General features: G+C 45.3%; 1 protein-coding gene across 2 annotated transcripts in view; it reads right to left on the bottom strand.

The window, feature by feature from the left end:
• vsnl1a (visinin-like 1a) overlaps positions 1-17,105 on the bottom strand; it is a 39,534-nt gene that overhangs the window by 22,102 nt on the left and 327 nt on the right. The window contains exons 1-2 of one of the 2 annotated variants that reach the window (XM_082504574.1): positions 16,803-17,103; positions 8,928-9,094 (exon numbers count right to left, since the gene is read on the bottom strand). In XM_082504574.1, coding sequence (XP_082360700.1) covers positions 8,928-9,089 — 162 coding nt within the window. In that variant the 5' untranslated portion in view covers positions 9,090-9,094; positions 16,803-17,103. Of the gene's footprint in view, positions 1-8,927; positions 9,095-16,802; positions 17,104-17,105 lie in introns of those variants that run through there. The other variant, XM_082504575.1, reaches the window with a different exon arrangement.

Here is a 17,105-nt window from a genome sequence, read left to right as displayed (position 1 = left end):
ATCCACTTCTGTGAGGACAGCATTGTGCCATCACGCACCAGGGTGAGTTATAACAATGACAAACCCTGGTTTACTCCTAAACTCAAAAAGCTGTGGCTGGAAAAGAGAAAGGCGTTCAGAAGCGGAGACAGGGACTGCTACAGAGAGGCCAAGTACAGGTTCACTAAAGAAGTGGACATTGCTAAACATCAGCACTCTGAGAAGATGCAGCAGCAGATCTCAGAGAATGACTCGGCCTCTGTGTGGAAAGGTTTTAGGAATATCATCAACTACAAGCCTAAAACCCCCCACTCCACTGATGACTTGCTCTTAGCCAACACCCTCAACGACTTCTACTGTCGTTTTGACGAGCCATCAGGCAGCCTTCACACCTCCAACGGCCCCAACAATAGAGACACTTTGGACACTCATTCCCCCACCTCTCCCCCCTCCATAGAGCCATCACCACCTTCAAACTGTTCACCTACAACACCCCCCTCCTCACCCCACACAAAAGAGGATTTCACACCACCTCCTCCCACCACAACTCTTCATATTCATGAAGCAGGTGTGAGGAAGCAGTTTAAGAGTCTGAATGCTCGGAAAGCTCCCGGCCCAGACGGTGTGTCTCCTGCCACCCTCAGACACTGTGCAAACGAGCTGGCCCAGTGTTTTCTGGCATTTTCAACTCCTCACTGCAGGCATGTCATGTGCCTGCCTGCTTCAAGTCCTCCACCATAATCCCTGTCCCCAAGAAACCTAGGATCACTGGACTAAATGACTACAGACCCGTGGCTCTGACATCTGTGGTCATGAAGTCTTTTGAGCGCCTAGTTCTCTCCCATCTCAGGACCCTCACGGCCCCCCTCCTGGACCCCCTGCAGTTTGCATATAGAGCCAACAGGTCTGTAGACGACGCCATCAACATGGCCCTACACTTCATCCTGCAGCATCTGGACTCCCCAGGAACCTACGCCAGGATCCTGTTTGTGGACTTCAGCTCTGCCTTCAACACCATCCTTCCAGACCATCTCCGAGACAAGCTTTCCCAGATGAATGTGCCTGATCCCATCTGCCGGTGGATCACTGACTTCCTGACGGACAGGAAGCAGCATGTGAGGCTGGGAAAGAATGTCTCGGACTCCCGGACCATCAGCACCGGCTCCCCTCAGGGCTGTGTTCTTTCTCCTCTGCTCTTCTCCCTGTACACCAACTGCTGCACCTCCACCCACCAGTCTGTCAAGCTAATCAAGTTTGCAGATGACACCACCGTTATTGGACTCATCTCGGACGGGGATGAGTCTGCCTACAGGAGGGAGGTTGAACGTCTGGTGTCTTGGTGCAGCCACAACAACCTGGTGCTGAATGCCCAGAAGACAGTGGAGATTATTGTGGACTTCAGGAAGCACACAGCCCCACTCCCCCCCATCATCCTGACTGACACCCCCATCACCTCTGTGGACTCATTCCGCTTCCTGGGTAACACCATCACCCAGGACCTGAAGTGGGAGCCCACCATCACCTCCGTCATCAAGAAAGCCCAGCAGAGGATGTACTTCCTGAGGCAGCTGAAGAAATTCAACCTGCCAACACGGACGATGATGCAATTCTACACTGCAATCATCGAGTCCATCCTCACCTCCTCCATCACCGTGTGGTACGCTGGAGCCACTATCAGGGACAAACAGAGACTGCAGCGTGTTGTGCGCTCTGCTGAGAAGGTGATTGGCTGCAGACTCCCATCTCTGCAGGACCTGTACACCTCCAGGACACTGCGGCGTGCAGCTCGGATCTCAGCTGACCCTTCTCACCCTGGACACAGTCTGTTTGACCTGCTCCCCTCAGGCAGGAGGCTCCGGTCCATTCGCACCAGAACCTCTCGCCATAAGAACAGTTTCTTCCCCTCTGCTGTTGGACACATGAACAATAACCATATGACTGTCCCCACCACTAACACATGACCCTACGCTGTGTTCACTGCATCATTCCATGTTTGGCACTGATCACCACCTGCACTCATGTATATATCTTTCTACGTAGCACTTTTAATTCTTATACCTACTTTTATTTTTCATGTCTATTTAAGTGCTATTTATGACACTATGTTTGCACTGAAGCACCGCAGCAATTTCCTAATGTTGTAAACCTGCTCAACATTTAGCAATAAACCCCTTTCTGATTCTGATTCTGATTCTGATATTTCCCTGGTTTTAGGGATTATGAGGACCTCGTTAAATGCATTTAGCAAACACTCAAACTGGTTTCGCTTTCTGTCTTTTTGCTGTTTTAATGCAGGAGTCAGCCACAGACGACTGGAAGGGAAAAGACAGAGTTTCTGTTTGCAGCAGAAACCACAATGAAGGCCATTATACTGATGCTGCCTTATCACAATAAGTCTATTGATGCTCACTGGATGTTACTTGGCAAACAACACAATAACACACAGACACACAACACTAAGAAGGTATGAATCCTGTTTTGCAAGTGTTTGGATCACTGTTAAACGTGCGCATTTCTGTGCATGTGTGCGCATGTGTGTGTGCATGTGTGTGTGTGTGCATGTGTGCGCATGTGTGTGTGCATGTGTGACTGCATGTGTGTGCATGTGTGTGTGCATGCATGTGTGTGTGCATGTGTGTGTGTGTGTGCATGTGTGTGCATGTGTGTGCATGTGTGTGTGCATGTGAGTGCATGTGTGTGTGCATGTGTGTGCATGTGTGTGTGCATGTGTGTGCATGTGAGTGCATGTGTGTGTGCATGTGTGTGTGCATGTGTGTGCATGTGTGTGCATGTGAGTGCATGTGTGTGTGCATGTGTGTGTGCATGTGTGTGTGCATGTGAGTGCATGTGTGTGTGCATGTGTGTGTGCATGTGAGTGCATGTGTGTGTGCATGTGTGTGTGCATGCTTCAAGCACAAAAACAAAAAATTTTGCAGTGACAAAAATCTATCACCTCTTTGTTTCTGCGAGTGTCATTATCCTGTTACAAATGGCTCACGGAGCAGCTGGCATGTCATGGATGACAAATTTCACACACTGTGGCATGGACGCACTCGAGTGCGAGTTGGCACAGAAGCCTGCGATCAATTTTTATGTCGCTGTCTGGTGTTGGCAGTGCCGCTAAACGTGAAGATCCGCTGGGACGCGATGGCTGCAACGAGTCATTTCAGCGACCTGGGACAGTTTGACAGGATCTGTGGATTCCACAGGCTCCGTATGATCTCCGGCTCTTTGTGACTCAGACTCTGCTTTGTGTCCTACTTGGCTGCAACTGGAACAAACTAAACATCATGTTGAATTTAATAAGTCATGAAATGAACAGCTGACAGAATGTGTTTACTGTGGCAATGACTCACATTATAAAAATGCTTTCCTATAGTTGCCTTTACAACTGGCCTCCAATGGCTGCACGTTGTTGGGTAAACTTTTCCTTACAGCTAAACTAACTTTTACGTACAGAAGACAACCAGCCTCAGTTTCACATCATCCTAGCGAGTGTGATTTATAAGAAAGATCAAATATGTGGATATAAGAGAACATATGATGGTTTCCCTGTTTTCTGTCATGTATATTGTTACAGTGCTGGATGCTTGTACTGAATCCCTGCGAGCCACAATCTAAACGCTTTGTGTTAGACAGTCCTCCATACTGTTGGCTCTGTATGACATAACACAGACAGGATAACCCTAATACGGTCATTTCAGCCAAATAGAAGCTTAGTCACCACCTGTGGTTCAAACTTTCTGCCAATCAGAAGAAGGTTCCCTTTTATTTAATCCACAAGCAGTTGGTTTGTGGATTAACATAGTGGGTGTTTTCTGAATAACTCTGACTTCATTCACTCTTCATATAAACTGCATTTAAATGGATAAATTCCATTTCATTTACCGCACTAATGCACATTTGCATTGTGCCATTATCATTTGGACATTTCATCCAATTTTACAATCTAAAATCTAAACGTGACTCAATGTGATTTCCTATCTTTCAAACGTATAAAAGCGACGGCTTCAAAGAAGCATAATTCAGCACATTTAATGAGACGTTCTCTAATGATAATGCAGCTCGTTCATAACCCTCCAGCTCCAATCAAATCTAATAAGCAGAGGGAGCAATCACAGCGTTAACATGTACAGAGAAATACTGACTCGCCACACGTGTGCCCTCAGACACAGACACTGTTATTTCCAGCTGACACTCTGCACCTGCGCTCTATCGCAGTGCCTGCATCCTCCTACAAGAGCGAGAGACAAAGTGCGTGTCCAACCAAAACAGTGCATTACCTCCAGGCTGGCAGCCGAGTGTTTAGCACCCTGACAGGGAGGGCTTGTGGACGGCTGTCGCAGGCCCGTGTGGGGACGGGCAGGATGTCTCCTGCTTGTAAACGTAGGAAGCTCGACTCCAACGAGGCCTAATGACTAATAAATAATGCACGCGGGCTTCCTTTCGCTTGCTTTTACTTTTCTCATCTCTGCCCCTCTCTGCTTCTCGCTTTCAGCCAACGCAAACATGCTGTCCCGCCCCCCTCCTGCTAAACACATGACCCCCCCACCCCAGCACTCCCACCCACCACGAACCACCCAGGAACAATCTGTCCTGTTAATGTGCGGCCCTGTTTTCCCACACTTATCAGCCCTCTGGATTTAAATACAGCCGTACCGCTGATACTCTGTTGCCTGGAAACACAATACGATGCAGTAATAATAATAACAGCATTTTACCCCCAAAGCCTGCAGGACCCTTTAAACGGGGGCCACGTTGCCCCAAACTGTTCCTCTGTCGCACTGAGAGGTAAAGAGGCTTCTTTCTTTTTCCGTGGGTTTCTTTTGTGCCTGTTTCCGTCCTTCAGCAGCTCGGGTTATTTCTGCGCCGTCATTTTAAAAGATTTTCGGTGCCTTTCAGGAGACTTTAATGGAACAACTGATCCAAATGGAAAATGTCATTTCTGGCCCTGACAGACGTTCTTTGTTCGGGTTCTTTTCTCCAAGAATACCTTCACTCATCTCCAATGTTTTCTTCCTCAGTTCTTTTCTTTATAACAGCTGGTCTCAGCTGATGCATGACTTCCGACGGCATTTAGAGGAAGTGCGCCGATGACCTCACTAATTTCATTGTTCTTGACAATGACAATAAATAAATAAATACTAAATACTGGCAAGGCGTGTCTTACATAACGGTAACTCCCTCAGGTTAAGAAGCATTTCCTGGCACTCCTGATGAAAGCTTCTTACTCTGGCTCAGAGTGCTTTCTTCCATGAGAACTAAAGTTAAAACACGCAGTGAACGAGGACGAGATGCTGAGATAAGCCTGATGTAACAGCAAGATAGTACGGAAGCACTCTGCTGCACTTTCATGTACTCAGTGTTTTTAGGGCTGTGCGATTCAGAAGTGGCTGCTCCTCTCACAGGGAGCTGCCGGGACTGCTTATGATCTGCCACACGTGTGAATAAATAAGTTTAGATCTGCTGGATCACTTCGAGTCATGAAAACCTTCCTTTTCCTGTCAGTAGCAGCACTCCTGCTAATAGAGAATAATTGTTAAAGTTGATATTTTTAGCCACTTTTTGCTATTTTATTGCAGTTTGTTTGTTCTTGGATCATCATTGAATGCGTTCATCCTTGTTTTGTAAGACTAAATGAAGAAATCAGGGGATAAATTCGCACTGCTGGGTCAGAGGTAATGCGATACGGTGGGATATTAGCATTAGAAGGTAATCATCTGTGATATCATCTCTGATATCAGCCTCTACGATGGTTTTCTGCCCAGATACAAAAGAGGCGAATGGGAACGTGGCAGCATGCCGGCTCAAACCCAGAAGGGTTTTTAATGGCAGCGTAATTTGCCTCAGTGGTTCTTGTGGCGATTCAGAGTACACTCAAGTGAGCCTCCAATCAGCCCTGCTCACACCAACTGTGGGAAAACTCACTAAGTACACATCATAGTGGTTTTAAAATTAACACATCTTTAATGACTAACACTGATGCCACAATATCAGCCCACCCTACTTCTCTGACTGCTGGTAGTTTTACTGTCATTATACTGCAAACCTGCTCGCATGCTAAATCTCTGCTAAACCGAACCAAAGGCACCCAGTCAACTTTCCTGTATTCAGAGCTGGGACTGGTGGACTAAAAGAAGCCTTCGACGATAAGGCTGATCTGGGAAGGCGTTAGACTCTTCAATCTTTAGAAAATCCAGCCTGTGACAGGAAACTTTGGTCATTTCAGACCAGATCCGGTGAGCACAGGACTCAAAGTCCGATTTAGTGTGTGGGGAAACCTGAAAATCCACACCGCTAGCATAGCAGCAAGGAAAATATTTCCCCTCAGAGAAGCTCCTCCCAGACTGATGTCTGTTTTCTCTGTGGGAAGGCGGTGATCACGCCTGATCTTTGTGGATTAAGCCAAACATATTAGCTCCTGTTACACGAGCTATGATGCTACAAGCGTAGAGCTCGTATGAAGGTGGAATTTGGCAAGTGATGCTAAAGAGCATCACCAGCTTAAATAGAAATTCACTCGCTGGGCTCACGTCCTCATTTTAGGTTTGACAGCGTTTTAGTAGCTAAACGTACGAGCTGAGCTGCGGTTTGGGGAACGCCTCAAAGGGGACTGCGGCGGCTCCCGGCCCAGCAGAGCCCCATGTACTAAATAGAAGTGGGAGGGAGGGTGGAGCACGAAAACGAGAACAAACAGCTTGTAGAACTGAGGGGGAACATGTGTAGATGAGAGCTGGAAGGAGCGTTTGGAGGCGTGGTCCCGCTAATAAAATAAAAAAATACTTTATCTCCAACTAATGACGGCGACTTCTGGCCGAGGTGAAGATGCACAATTACTTTGTACTTCAGTAGAATTTTCATGTATCTGTACTATTCTTGAGTATTTATGCTTTTTACATAAATATCTCTACTGTTCACGTCCCCGAGTTTTCAAAAACAGGCTTGTTACACAGAAGACCCTCCACGCGCCGCTGGGAAAAAACACATCATCGATGCATCGTCTATGGAGCCACGCTGAGGGGTCGAGGTGAGCCGGGATGATCCAGAACAGCGTTTTGGATGCAGATGTCTATAAGTTTCGGTTGCGCTACCACAAATATCAGCAAACATACATACGTGTACAGTCTGTGGCACAGTGTGTCTGCTAGCTGCAGGTCCAGCTGCTCTTTCCCAGGGAGAGAAAAGAAAAAGACGGAGGTGATATTCAAAGGTAAGGACTGGAAACGTAAAGCTTGTGTGCAAAGCCTCATTTTTGAGGCTTTTGAGAAGCTGTGCTGCTGAGGTGATGCTTTCTCACAGCGGGAAACATCCTGCCGTGCAAACCGAAGTATATTAACGTTTTGTTATCCAAAGATTGCCGGAAAAAACTGGGGAGTGTGTGCAGCTAAAGCGATTAGCCTGCAGCACTGTGGTGGAGTTTACAGTAATGTGCTGTGCTGGTGCAGAGCATCTGTGGTGGACATCATGTTAGGTTACATCAAGGGTAGCACACATCTATTTAGATTTAAGCTGATGATGCTGATTCGATTCAGTGAGCTCCACCTTTATAAAGCTTCATACTGCTTCTGGTCTCCAGATGTTCCTGCTGCTGCATACGAAGCACGTATTCAGCTCAAGAACACAAAAATAAACTTTTTGGGGAGTTTTATGTTTTAAGGTTCCCATCAGATAGAATTACTCATTAACTGGACTGGTTAAACTGGGCTGGATGAAGTGCCCAGTAAGATCCAGCTGTATGTAATACATTTGTGTTGTCATAAGGGCTCAAAACACTAAGTAAACTCTGCAGGTTCATGTAGCTTCATTTTTCATCACAGCTTGTTCCTTCAGTTTCAAAACTACCCTGAGATGTATGAAAATGCTAAAATCAGCACACGAGCTTATTGTTTGCTTGTATATGACACTTAAATAGTTTGTTTGCTTGTTTTTTTGTGTTATAAATATGATACAACCCTCCTGTACCACGACGTGACATCACACGGTTGGACCGTGTTCTGATTTTCAACTTGAACCCGAACTTAACGTGACCGCGGAGGAAAACACGGCGAAACAAAACGTGCATCAATACGAAGACGCAGAGTTCACAGAGGTGAGGCGGTGAGAGTGGGCGGGGCCCCGGCGGCTGAGAGGAGGAGCGTTTGAGAGCGTTGCTTCTGTCATCAGCTGTTTCTGGTCCAACAAGCAACTGTAACTTCATGATGTAGTTTTTTTTATCCAGGTTTGTTTCGCCTCGACTGACAAAAACACAAAAACAAAGTGTATTTACTGGTCTTTGGTTTATTACTGGTCTTTGTGGGGGAACTCCCGAGCTCACTGAACTGGTCTCAGAGGAGACAGCGGATGGTTTACTGCCAAGCAGGGGAGCACCTAACGTTTCCCAACTCTCCCATTTCTTAAATCCAGTTTGTCTTTAGCTGTCTCTGATTTGTGGAAACAACAGCCGGCGGTATTTAGACCGCACGGATCCTCCCCTTCCTTCTCCTCTTCTCACTTCTGTTGTTTCCTCTCGCCTGGAAATGTTAACCAGAAGCTTTGTGGTGTCGTCGGGATGATTAGAAATAGCAGTTTTATAACTGGTTTATGTCATCAACCCTCCAGTGAACTGCAACCGAAGTGTAATTGCAGCATTCATAGGTGAAAATATGTGTTAAATATTTCAGATGTTTTAAGACGATTAAGCCTGTTGGCTGAAATCGTTGGTTCTTCTTCACACAGCGAGTCGAGCGTCACTCTCTGCAGCAAACTGTGCCGCTGCCTCTTTATTCTCCTCATCCAGTTCACACAGCGTCACGTCCCTCTACTGTAATCTGCCCTCGCTGTTAGCAGCCACACCAACAGCTGCTCTGTGAACGCCTGCTCGCTGAGCTACAGGAGAGTCAGTGTGTCGTGTAGTAGCACATAACACGTGTGCAGTCCATCACAATGAAAGTGAGCCAGTGGAGCCTCACCTTGACGTAGAGCTGCTGGAACTCCTCCAGGTTGAGCCGGCCGGTGGGACAGTCCTTCAGGAATCCCTTGTACCACTGCTTCAGCTCGTGCTCGTTAAACTCCGTGTTCTTCACCAGATCCTCCATCACTTCAGGGGTCAGCTTGCTGTTCTGTTTCCCCATTTTTCCTGTGACAAGCAAAGCACAAAAAGGGGGAGGGGCACACAGCATCTTTAAATTAATACAGAGCACAGGGAAGAACGTCTCCTTGTGTGAATCTGCAGGAAAAGTCTGGAGAGCGATTCATCGGAAAGCAGAGAAGTCGACACCAGAGCTGCGTCTAAAAATAAGCTTTGAAACAAATGGAGTGAAATGCTGTTTGCACCTCTTGGACAACAGGGTCAGTTTGTCAGACTCGCTGCCTTTGAGCAGCTGCTTGGCCCACTTTTGTTTACTTTGTTTTTAAAGGAAAACTCAACCACTGAAATCATCAGAGCTTCTGAATTACATTCATTAAAGAAGATTAGCCCAGATTAGCATAAATAAGAAAATCATCCTAGACGACTACAATGTGTGCGGACTACCAGTCTAGGGAAACAACATATAAAATCTTTTTTACGTAGGTGTGTGCCTGTCCTGTCCTTCTTTGAATTATTTTTAAGACCACGTTACATTAAAATCTTGTTCTTCCAGTTAAACCTTTAACCACATTTCCTGTTCTGGCCTTTAGTTCCTCCTAAACAGAGAGAATCTCATCCTAAAATCCTAAAAATGAATCTCTGGCTTTTGGAAAGGGTCCCAATGACATGTTAGGCTCCTAAAGTAGTTAACCCACTGTGACTGTGACCCACTGAAACACTCAAGCATGTTTTGCTTTAAAGTGCCTTAATTTCTCCGTCTGCCCCCCAGCCGCCTCTCCTGCATCGAGCTGCCTGCATCTGCGTGATGCTGATGCTGCCACTTTATGGCCTTGATTAGCGCATTAACCAACTCATAATTATCCTAATGTGAAAAAGATGGTTTCGAGTTTTGGAACATTTCCGCTCGCTCTCCCGAGATGTTTTATTAGATCTCTTCAGCTCAAAAACCAGGGAGCACGTGAGGCAGCAACAGTGTGACGTGTGTCTCTGCGTGAGCACCTTTCTTGGCGTGTCGAGGCTTCAATATGTGGAGAAAATCAAAAGAGCTCAAACTTTAGAAAGATGATTGTTTGTATTGGCAGGGTTACACTGTGACTGTGTGGCAGAGGCAGCGCAGGGACTGGTTTAGAAAAGTGTCCCTGTGTTAAAGATCCTCTCACATCTGCCAAACAGCAGCCGCGCACTGTGAGAAGTTATTAAATGAACAAGTTTACAGTTGCCAAGTTTGCTTATTGATCATCTATTGGAGCTGATTTTGTCCCAGTGCACCGCTGCTATACCCTTGTTGCAGATCCAAAAACCTTCTTGGCTGCTAGAAGACAAGTTTATATGGAAGACGCTGACATATCTGCAAGCACTCGCTAACTAGCTGCCAGGTTATACGGTGGAGCTTTTCCACAGCAGTGGCGCCCGCCCCGATGTTTGAAGCCCTGCTGCTCACTCGCTGAACAGAAGAGAGGGCAGCAGCAGAGCAAGACCTTCATTTCATGAAGCAGCACTGTTCACAAAAGCAAAGTCAATAAAGGGCTACGAAAGGTGCTCGGTCGGCCACAAGGAGGTGAAATGAAGCATAACAGCTGTGAGTCAGAGAGATGTCAGCTCCCCAAGCTCAAAGAGTTTTTACATGTGAACCCCCAAATTAAAACAAACACATAAGCAGCGATCTGAAGCGTGCAGTGCTACCTGCAGCCATACGTGACACTGTATCGTAACGGGAAAATATAATAAGGAGAAAAACGCATTTTTATGGCATTTGAAAGTGATAACATTTTGGTTAATATGGTCACAAACATGAAAGAGTTTCAGTCCCATCTAGTTATCAGCAAACTCCATTTCACTCAAACGTCTTCCTAGAAGTTTAAAATAGGTTTGTATTGTTTCACTATGATGAAGAGCAGAGCAGCTCTTTTTTATGAGCCCTGAACCACAGGTCAGGCTATTATAATACATCGTGAAATGATACGGATGGTGTGTGTGTGTGTGTGTGTGTGTGTGTCTGTGTGTGTGTGTGTGGACATCTCAGTTGCTTCATCTAATCTATCTGCAGGATTGTTGATGGAGAACTCCAACAGTGGAAAAAGCCACACATCAGATCAGAAAAGTTATTCTTAGCAAATGGGGAAAAATGAAAAGTTCTTCAGTTCATGAAGACCGCATGAAGCAGACTTTTCAACAGCTCAGACACTCCCTGCACCAAAATCTCTCTACGGGAGATAGATATACTTTGTCCTGAAAGCCAATTTCAAAAGGTTTTTCCAGCTCGGCTCAGCGTGACCCGAGTTCACAGGGACGGTTTACCAAACGGAAATTTGAGTTATGCAATGACTAAGTGTGATACCACGTTGTCTGCAAGCTACATGGAAATTTCAACAAATAAATGAACTCATAATGAATGAAAGTGCTGCAGGTGCACTATGACACAGACTGTACTGAAAATATGAAATTTTGATAACAGTGAACAAAAATCCAATTAAATCAGAGAAACAGTGTGACACAGAGCCATTAGCTTTAATACCTGATGGGAGGTGGAGGTGGGAATCCAGCCAAAACTGGGACAAAGATGGAAGCAGAGAGGAACGAAGAGAGAGGAGAATACAGATGGAGAATGTCTGAGCTTTTTCCTAATGCTCAGTAAGAGACTGTAGAAAGACAACGACAGTCACGGTGAGGACGTAATGCGAACTTTTCCCAACTCTGAGGGAAGGACCGGGGATGAAATTGCAGGATGCTGCTTTCGAGCTTGGAATGTCTGCTCATGACCAACCGTTAGCTTCAATGTGACGCACAACAAGTAAACTGCTGCTGTGGACACAGCGTTACACTAACTATGTATTCTGCATGTTTACTGTGTGTATATGATGTTTAACAGCAAGCTGTGAACGAACCCGAATGCACTTACCAAAGTTTCATGTGTCTGTGCACACATAGTGAAATTACTCTACAGTAAATACGCTAATTTAACATTAACACTGTGGGCTGGCCTGCAAGCCTGAGTAAACTCTGCAACTGTTAGCTAGCTAGCGCTGGTATCAACTTTAATACCAATGTTGTATCCTTCTACTGCTGGCCTAAAACCTTTGTGCTAAGATAACAAGTGCTCATCGTGTAGAGTAATTTACACTTAGTGACTTTCGCGAGTCCAGTACTCCTACGGCACTCAATTTAGTTGTACTAGAGCCTGACTGATTTATCAGCAGGCCAATATTAGCAACAGGCTGTTGTTATAGCTGTTTGCTGATCACTCATCAGTGTCAGAATATATAACGGTCGATAAATGAAAATTAAACAGTAAAGAAGAGAAAGGAGAAACACCCTTCAACCATATTAGGTGTTGACGTTGCACAGTTTGTCCAGCAGGGGGCACTCTGCAACTTCCTCAGTCTGAACGTCACAAATACAACAGTTAGCTATAAACAGTTGGTCAGTTTACCTGAAAATAGTAATTAGTTACTAATTAGTGATTACGTCTCCAAGAAAATAATCCTATTACTTTAATGATTACTTATTTTCAAAACTAATTAGTTACTTTATTCCTTAGTTACTTTTTAAAAACACGATCAGAAGAAAAACAGATCAATCACCTGATATCAGTCAGACTCTAAGCCACACATACCACGAACACATATCCACTCAAACAACTGCCTCGTGAAAGAAAACGAAATGAAGCTGAAATGAGCCAAACTGTTCAAAGAAAAACAAACAAACAGAAAAACTGCTTTTAGAAAATGTACTAAAGATTTTGTTTAATGTTTCCAATTTTACTTTGGATCTGACTTTTCAGGGAGCCAAAAACTCCAGAAAAACCCTGATATCACAGCAGCCCAACAGATGCAACAGATGCAACAGATGCAACAGATGCAGTACACTGGACGCATCCCACCACTACTGTGTGCTGCGTACTGAACAAGAACAACGCAGAGGGAGGAGCTGCGGCAGGACTGCTGCGTGTCATCAGTGTGTTCATAATTTGTTTTAATCATCTTCAATCATTCAAACCAACAAATTAACCAGACACTCAGATACATGGATATTATTGGAGCTAATCATTACCTGAGCTTTGAGACATAAAGCTACAGCAGAATAACATCTCACTGATTACACCAGCCATGACCTGTAAATGCAGACGTACTTGGCTTGTAGTTATAACACAGATTATACAACCTGAACACTCAAAAATGTTCAGTTAAAAACAAACCTTGCATCCTTCAAACAGTAGCTTTTGAAGAGCGCAGAAAAGCACGCCTGTGTTACTGTGACCTGCTGGGCATCCTAAATGCTTTCAGCTCGTTCTGTAAAGAAGCAGCTGAACAGTTTCCTCATTCATAACTCAGCCTGTCATCCTTCCACTGTGCTGTCAGTGTGCGAATCTACTAAACTGGCTTTCTAAGATTTTTGGCAGCAATTGCAATTATTCAACAGAAGTGAATCAGCTATACAGCTACGGCGCTGCTATATTATGAAATAAGGCTTCTTTGTGAAAATGTTTTTTAATTACAAATGAGAAAAAAGAGAAAAAGGAAACATCAGCACATGGCTGATTAAAAAAATTGAAAATAACGACGTTGGCGTATGTACGAGTGCTCAGGCATTTGGCTCATATTGAAGATAATCTACGCTCGGCTCTGTATGATGTCACTGAGAGCAATTATCACTAATAAGGCCGTTCTAAGGAAACAAGCCCCTCCCACCTGCTGTTCAAGCTTTCTGTTTATGAGGCGCATAAATAAATATTCGGAACTGTGAATCATACAAAGCAATTTTTAGTCCAAGAGTAAAAATGTGTAGAAACGAGGGTCCCTTTAAGGTAAGTAGCACAGGCTTGATGTGAAACATTGACTGTAAACGAGCGTTTCCCTGTAACGGGCAGCAGCAGGTTAAAGCTCCTCAGTGTTGCAGTGAAACTGAGGAGCCTGAGTGCAGCAGGAGGCCACCGTGCCCTGGAAGAGATGTGAGCAGAAGACGGTCTCACTTACTGTCAGTGCATATGTGAATAAGTGACTGTGTGACAGAGAGACAAAGTAAATGCATTTGTATTTATAAAGCACGTGTGCATGTACGAAGGCATTACTTATGTGTTTAGGAGCGCAGGTCTGTCACAGACGCTCGCTGATTGAGAATGAATTGTAGTGCACTTTGCATCCCAAAGATAATGGAGCTCATAAACATTTGAGGAACATCTCAAAGCACCCTGAGCACAGTAAGAGCAAGCAGCAGCATATGCAGCGCTGCGGCAGCGCACGCTACCCGTCAGAACCTCCAGGGACTGAATGCACTTTTGATAAAAGACACAAACATCTTCTGCGCTGTTAATGGTAATTCTCCTCTAAAACATTCAAAACCTGCTTAACAATAGCGTCGCATCACAATGCAAGTGTTGCTCTCACCAGTCATTGAACAAGGGCTGAATCTGCATCTGCAGTGTGCCAGCGTGCTGCTAGGATCCAGCTTTACAGCACACGGTGCTATAGCTGAGCCTTCAGGAGGGGGGGTACGCAAAATTCATGGGCTCAGCTTCATGGTGCGGCTCTTGGGTTTCTGGAAGTAAATGACTGTAATTTTTACTGAAACAGCTGAGACACTTAAATGTTGTGTAACATCAGAAAAAAGGCTGATGGGCTTCAAAGTCAGCAGAACGATGTTCAGCTTTAACAACACTGGGACAGGAGACGTCCAAGACAAGCTTGGTGCTCACAGTTTAACACGGCTGACCGATGCATATGCTGGTGCAGTGAGACCATTTACAGCATTAACTCCATGTGTAGTTCAAGTTAACACATAGATCTCAGAAATATAATTGATATATTATCATTGCCAACAGCTTTTTAGAATTTTTTCTTCTGGCAAGGCAAACATGTCGACACCTTCTCGGCTGAATAAAAACTGCATGTACACCGAGCGCGCGCACACACTGTTACACCCTCAGTTGGACTTATAAATGAATATCGTGTTTTTATAAGAGAATGCAAATATATCCTTTCTCAAGGAGTGAAAATGACAAGTCACACATCGTCTTGATACCTCCCACCCCATCTCGCTTCATATAAAACCTGCACAGCCTTTAGAGTGACGCGCGAGGCAACATGGCACGTGGCACAATTTCAAAACCTATTCAACCTACACATTTTTTAAAAGCGTTTTTTCTGAGACCTTTCATTTATGTCTGCAGCTGATGATTTGAGTGACGTATTTATCGGCTGTATCAAAGCAACCCACATGGTCTGTGTATCTGAAAACACTGCTGTTCCACTGACTGTCATTCTTGCGAGCTGCCTACGAGCCCGGTAACTCCCTGTCACCTTCCCCCTGTTGTTGATGTTTACTGAATTGCAATAAAATGAGAAATGGAATCAAAAGTATCTTTTTACATGAACGTCGCCTCTCGGCTAACAAATGCAATAATGACTAAACTCGTTTCCATTCTTACTTTGTTACACTGTCAACACCAGAGAGAAGGCGCACTGCAAGAAATGGGATGACGGCAAGGAAAGCAATCAGGGAGGTGACTGGAGACACCCCCCCCAAAGAAATACGCCTGATGACACTTAGTTATATGCACTGTAATGTATTGAGGCGGTTAATCACATCTACAAAGGGCCAAGGGGGGCAGCTAGTGCATCATCAGCCAGTGGTTTGTTTTAGCAAGAGAGTTGAGTGGGGCTGAGTCTGGGACGAGGGGTCACTCTGCAGTGCGATGCAGAGCAGAGCGCCATGCTGACTCCAAACCTGAGTCATAGCCCTTTGTCTCACAGTCCACTGAGGGTTCAACAGATAGTAATTACACATCATGTAATTACACATCAGCACACAGGTATGGTCTGACACAACAGACCTGCTCCAGAGCCAGGCTGTGGGCTGTTACATAACACTATCCCTTTGCCATCATTTGCCAACATGGATGACCTTGAGAGGCGGGCAGAGTCCGGGCTAAGACGAGCAAGGATAGGAGCAAAGCAATCTGAGGCTTTAATTTGGGCAAATATTACAGGAGAGATTAATGTGTGTCTGTAGAGAGGGGGGGGGGGGGGGGGGGCAGCAATGATTGGATGGGGCTGGTGGATGTGATGTGGTCATGCAAGATTGATTTGCAAAAGAAAAAAAACAACAACCAGGCGCTTCCCACTGAGGATGATTGGGGTTAAGGACACACACCACACCCCGTCTTCTTCTTGCACGCACACACACACACACACACACACACACGCACGCACGCACGCACGCACGCACACACACACACACACACACCTTGCGCAACATCAGCACCAGTGACAAACTACAGCACATCACACCACACGGTGCCATGTCATAGCAGCCCACCCCACGCAAGTCACAAGTACAAATCGTCAAATTTCACACAGTCCCCACTGTTACACAGAACAGCCTCGCTCTCCTCACTTTTGTTGTTAAATCCACAAGCCTTGTGTGTGTGTGTGTGTGTGTGTGTGTGTGTGTGTGTGTGTGTGTGCGTAAGCAGCAAGAGTAAACCCAGGTAAGAAACAACCATGTTTATCTAATGCGATATGATCAGAAGGCTGTACTGATATATATATATATATGTGTGTGTGTGTGTCCTTATTAAAATGGACTTCAACCACAATACATCGATACATTAGCCTTATGATACCGAAAGGATGACGCACTGAGTTGCATCATGCTGATATAAATATAAATAAATATAAACTGAGATGATGCCGAGCAGTACAATAATAATTAGATTTTCCTGCATCTGTCAAGATTTTACGCAAAGCCTTCATCCTACCTTGCGAGAGTGTGGAGTCAACGAGTGTGGAGTCCGGTCTGGTGTCTGGAGTGGTCCAAAAGAAAGAAAAGAGAAAGAAAACACCTGCGAGCACGGCAAACAGCAAGAAATGCTCTTCTGTCGAGCTGAAGATTAGCGGTGCCTTTTGGGTTGTTGGATTTATTTAATTTTAGTTTAATGCTGGGGAGAAGTCGGGCTTTTACAGAGAGGAAGCTGTGCAGGTCCGTAGGATGATGCTGCGCAACACAAACTGCTGCTGATGTGCTGAGAGGAGGAGACAGATACTGAGAGAGCGCGCAGTGT

This window comes from Aulonocara stuartgranti, assembly GCF_965226115.1.
Source record: "Aulonocara stuartgranti genome assembly, chromosome: 15".
Classification (NCBI taxonomy): Eukaryota; Metazoa; Chordata; class Actinopteri; order Cichliformes; family Cichlidae; genus Aulonocara; species Aulonocara stuartgranti.
The sequence above is the reverse complement of the archived record's forward strand: the minus strand, read 5'-3'. Positions and strand labels throughout refer to the sequence as shown.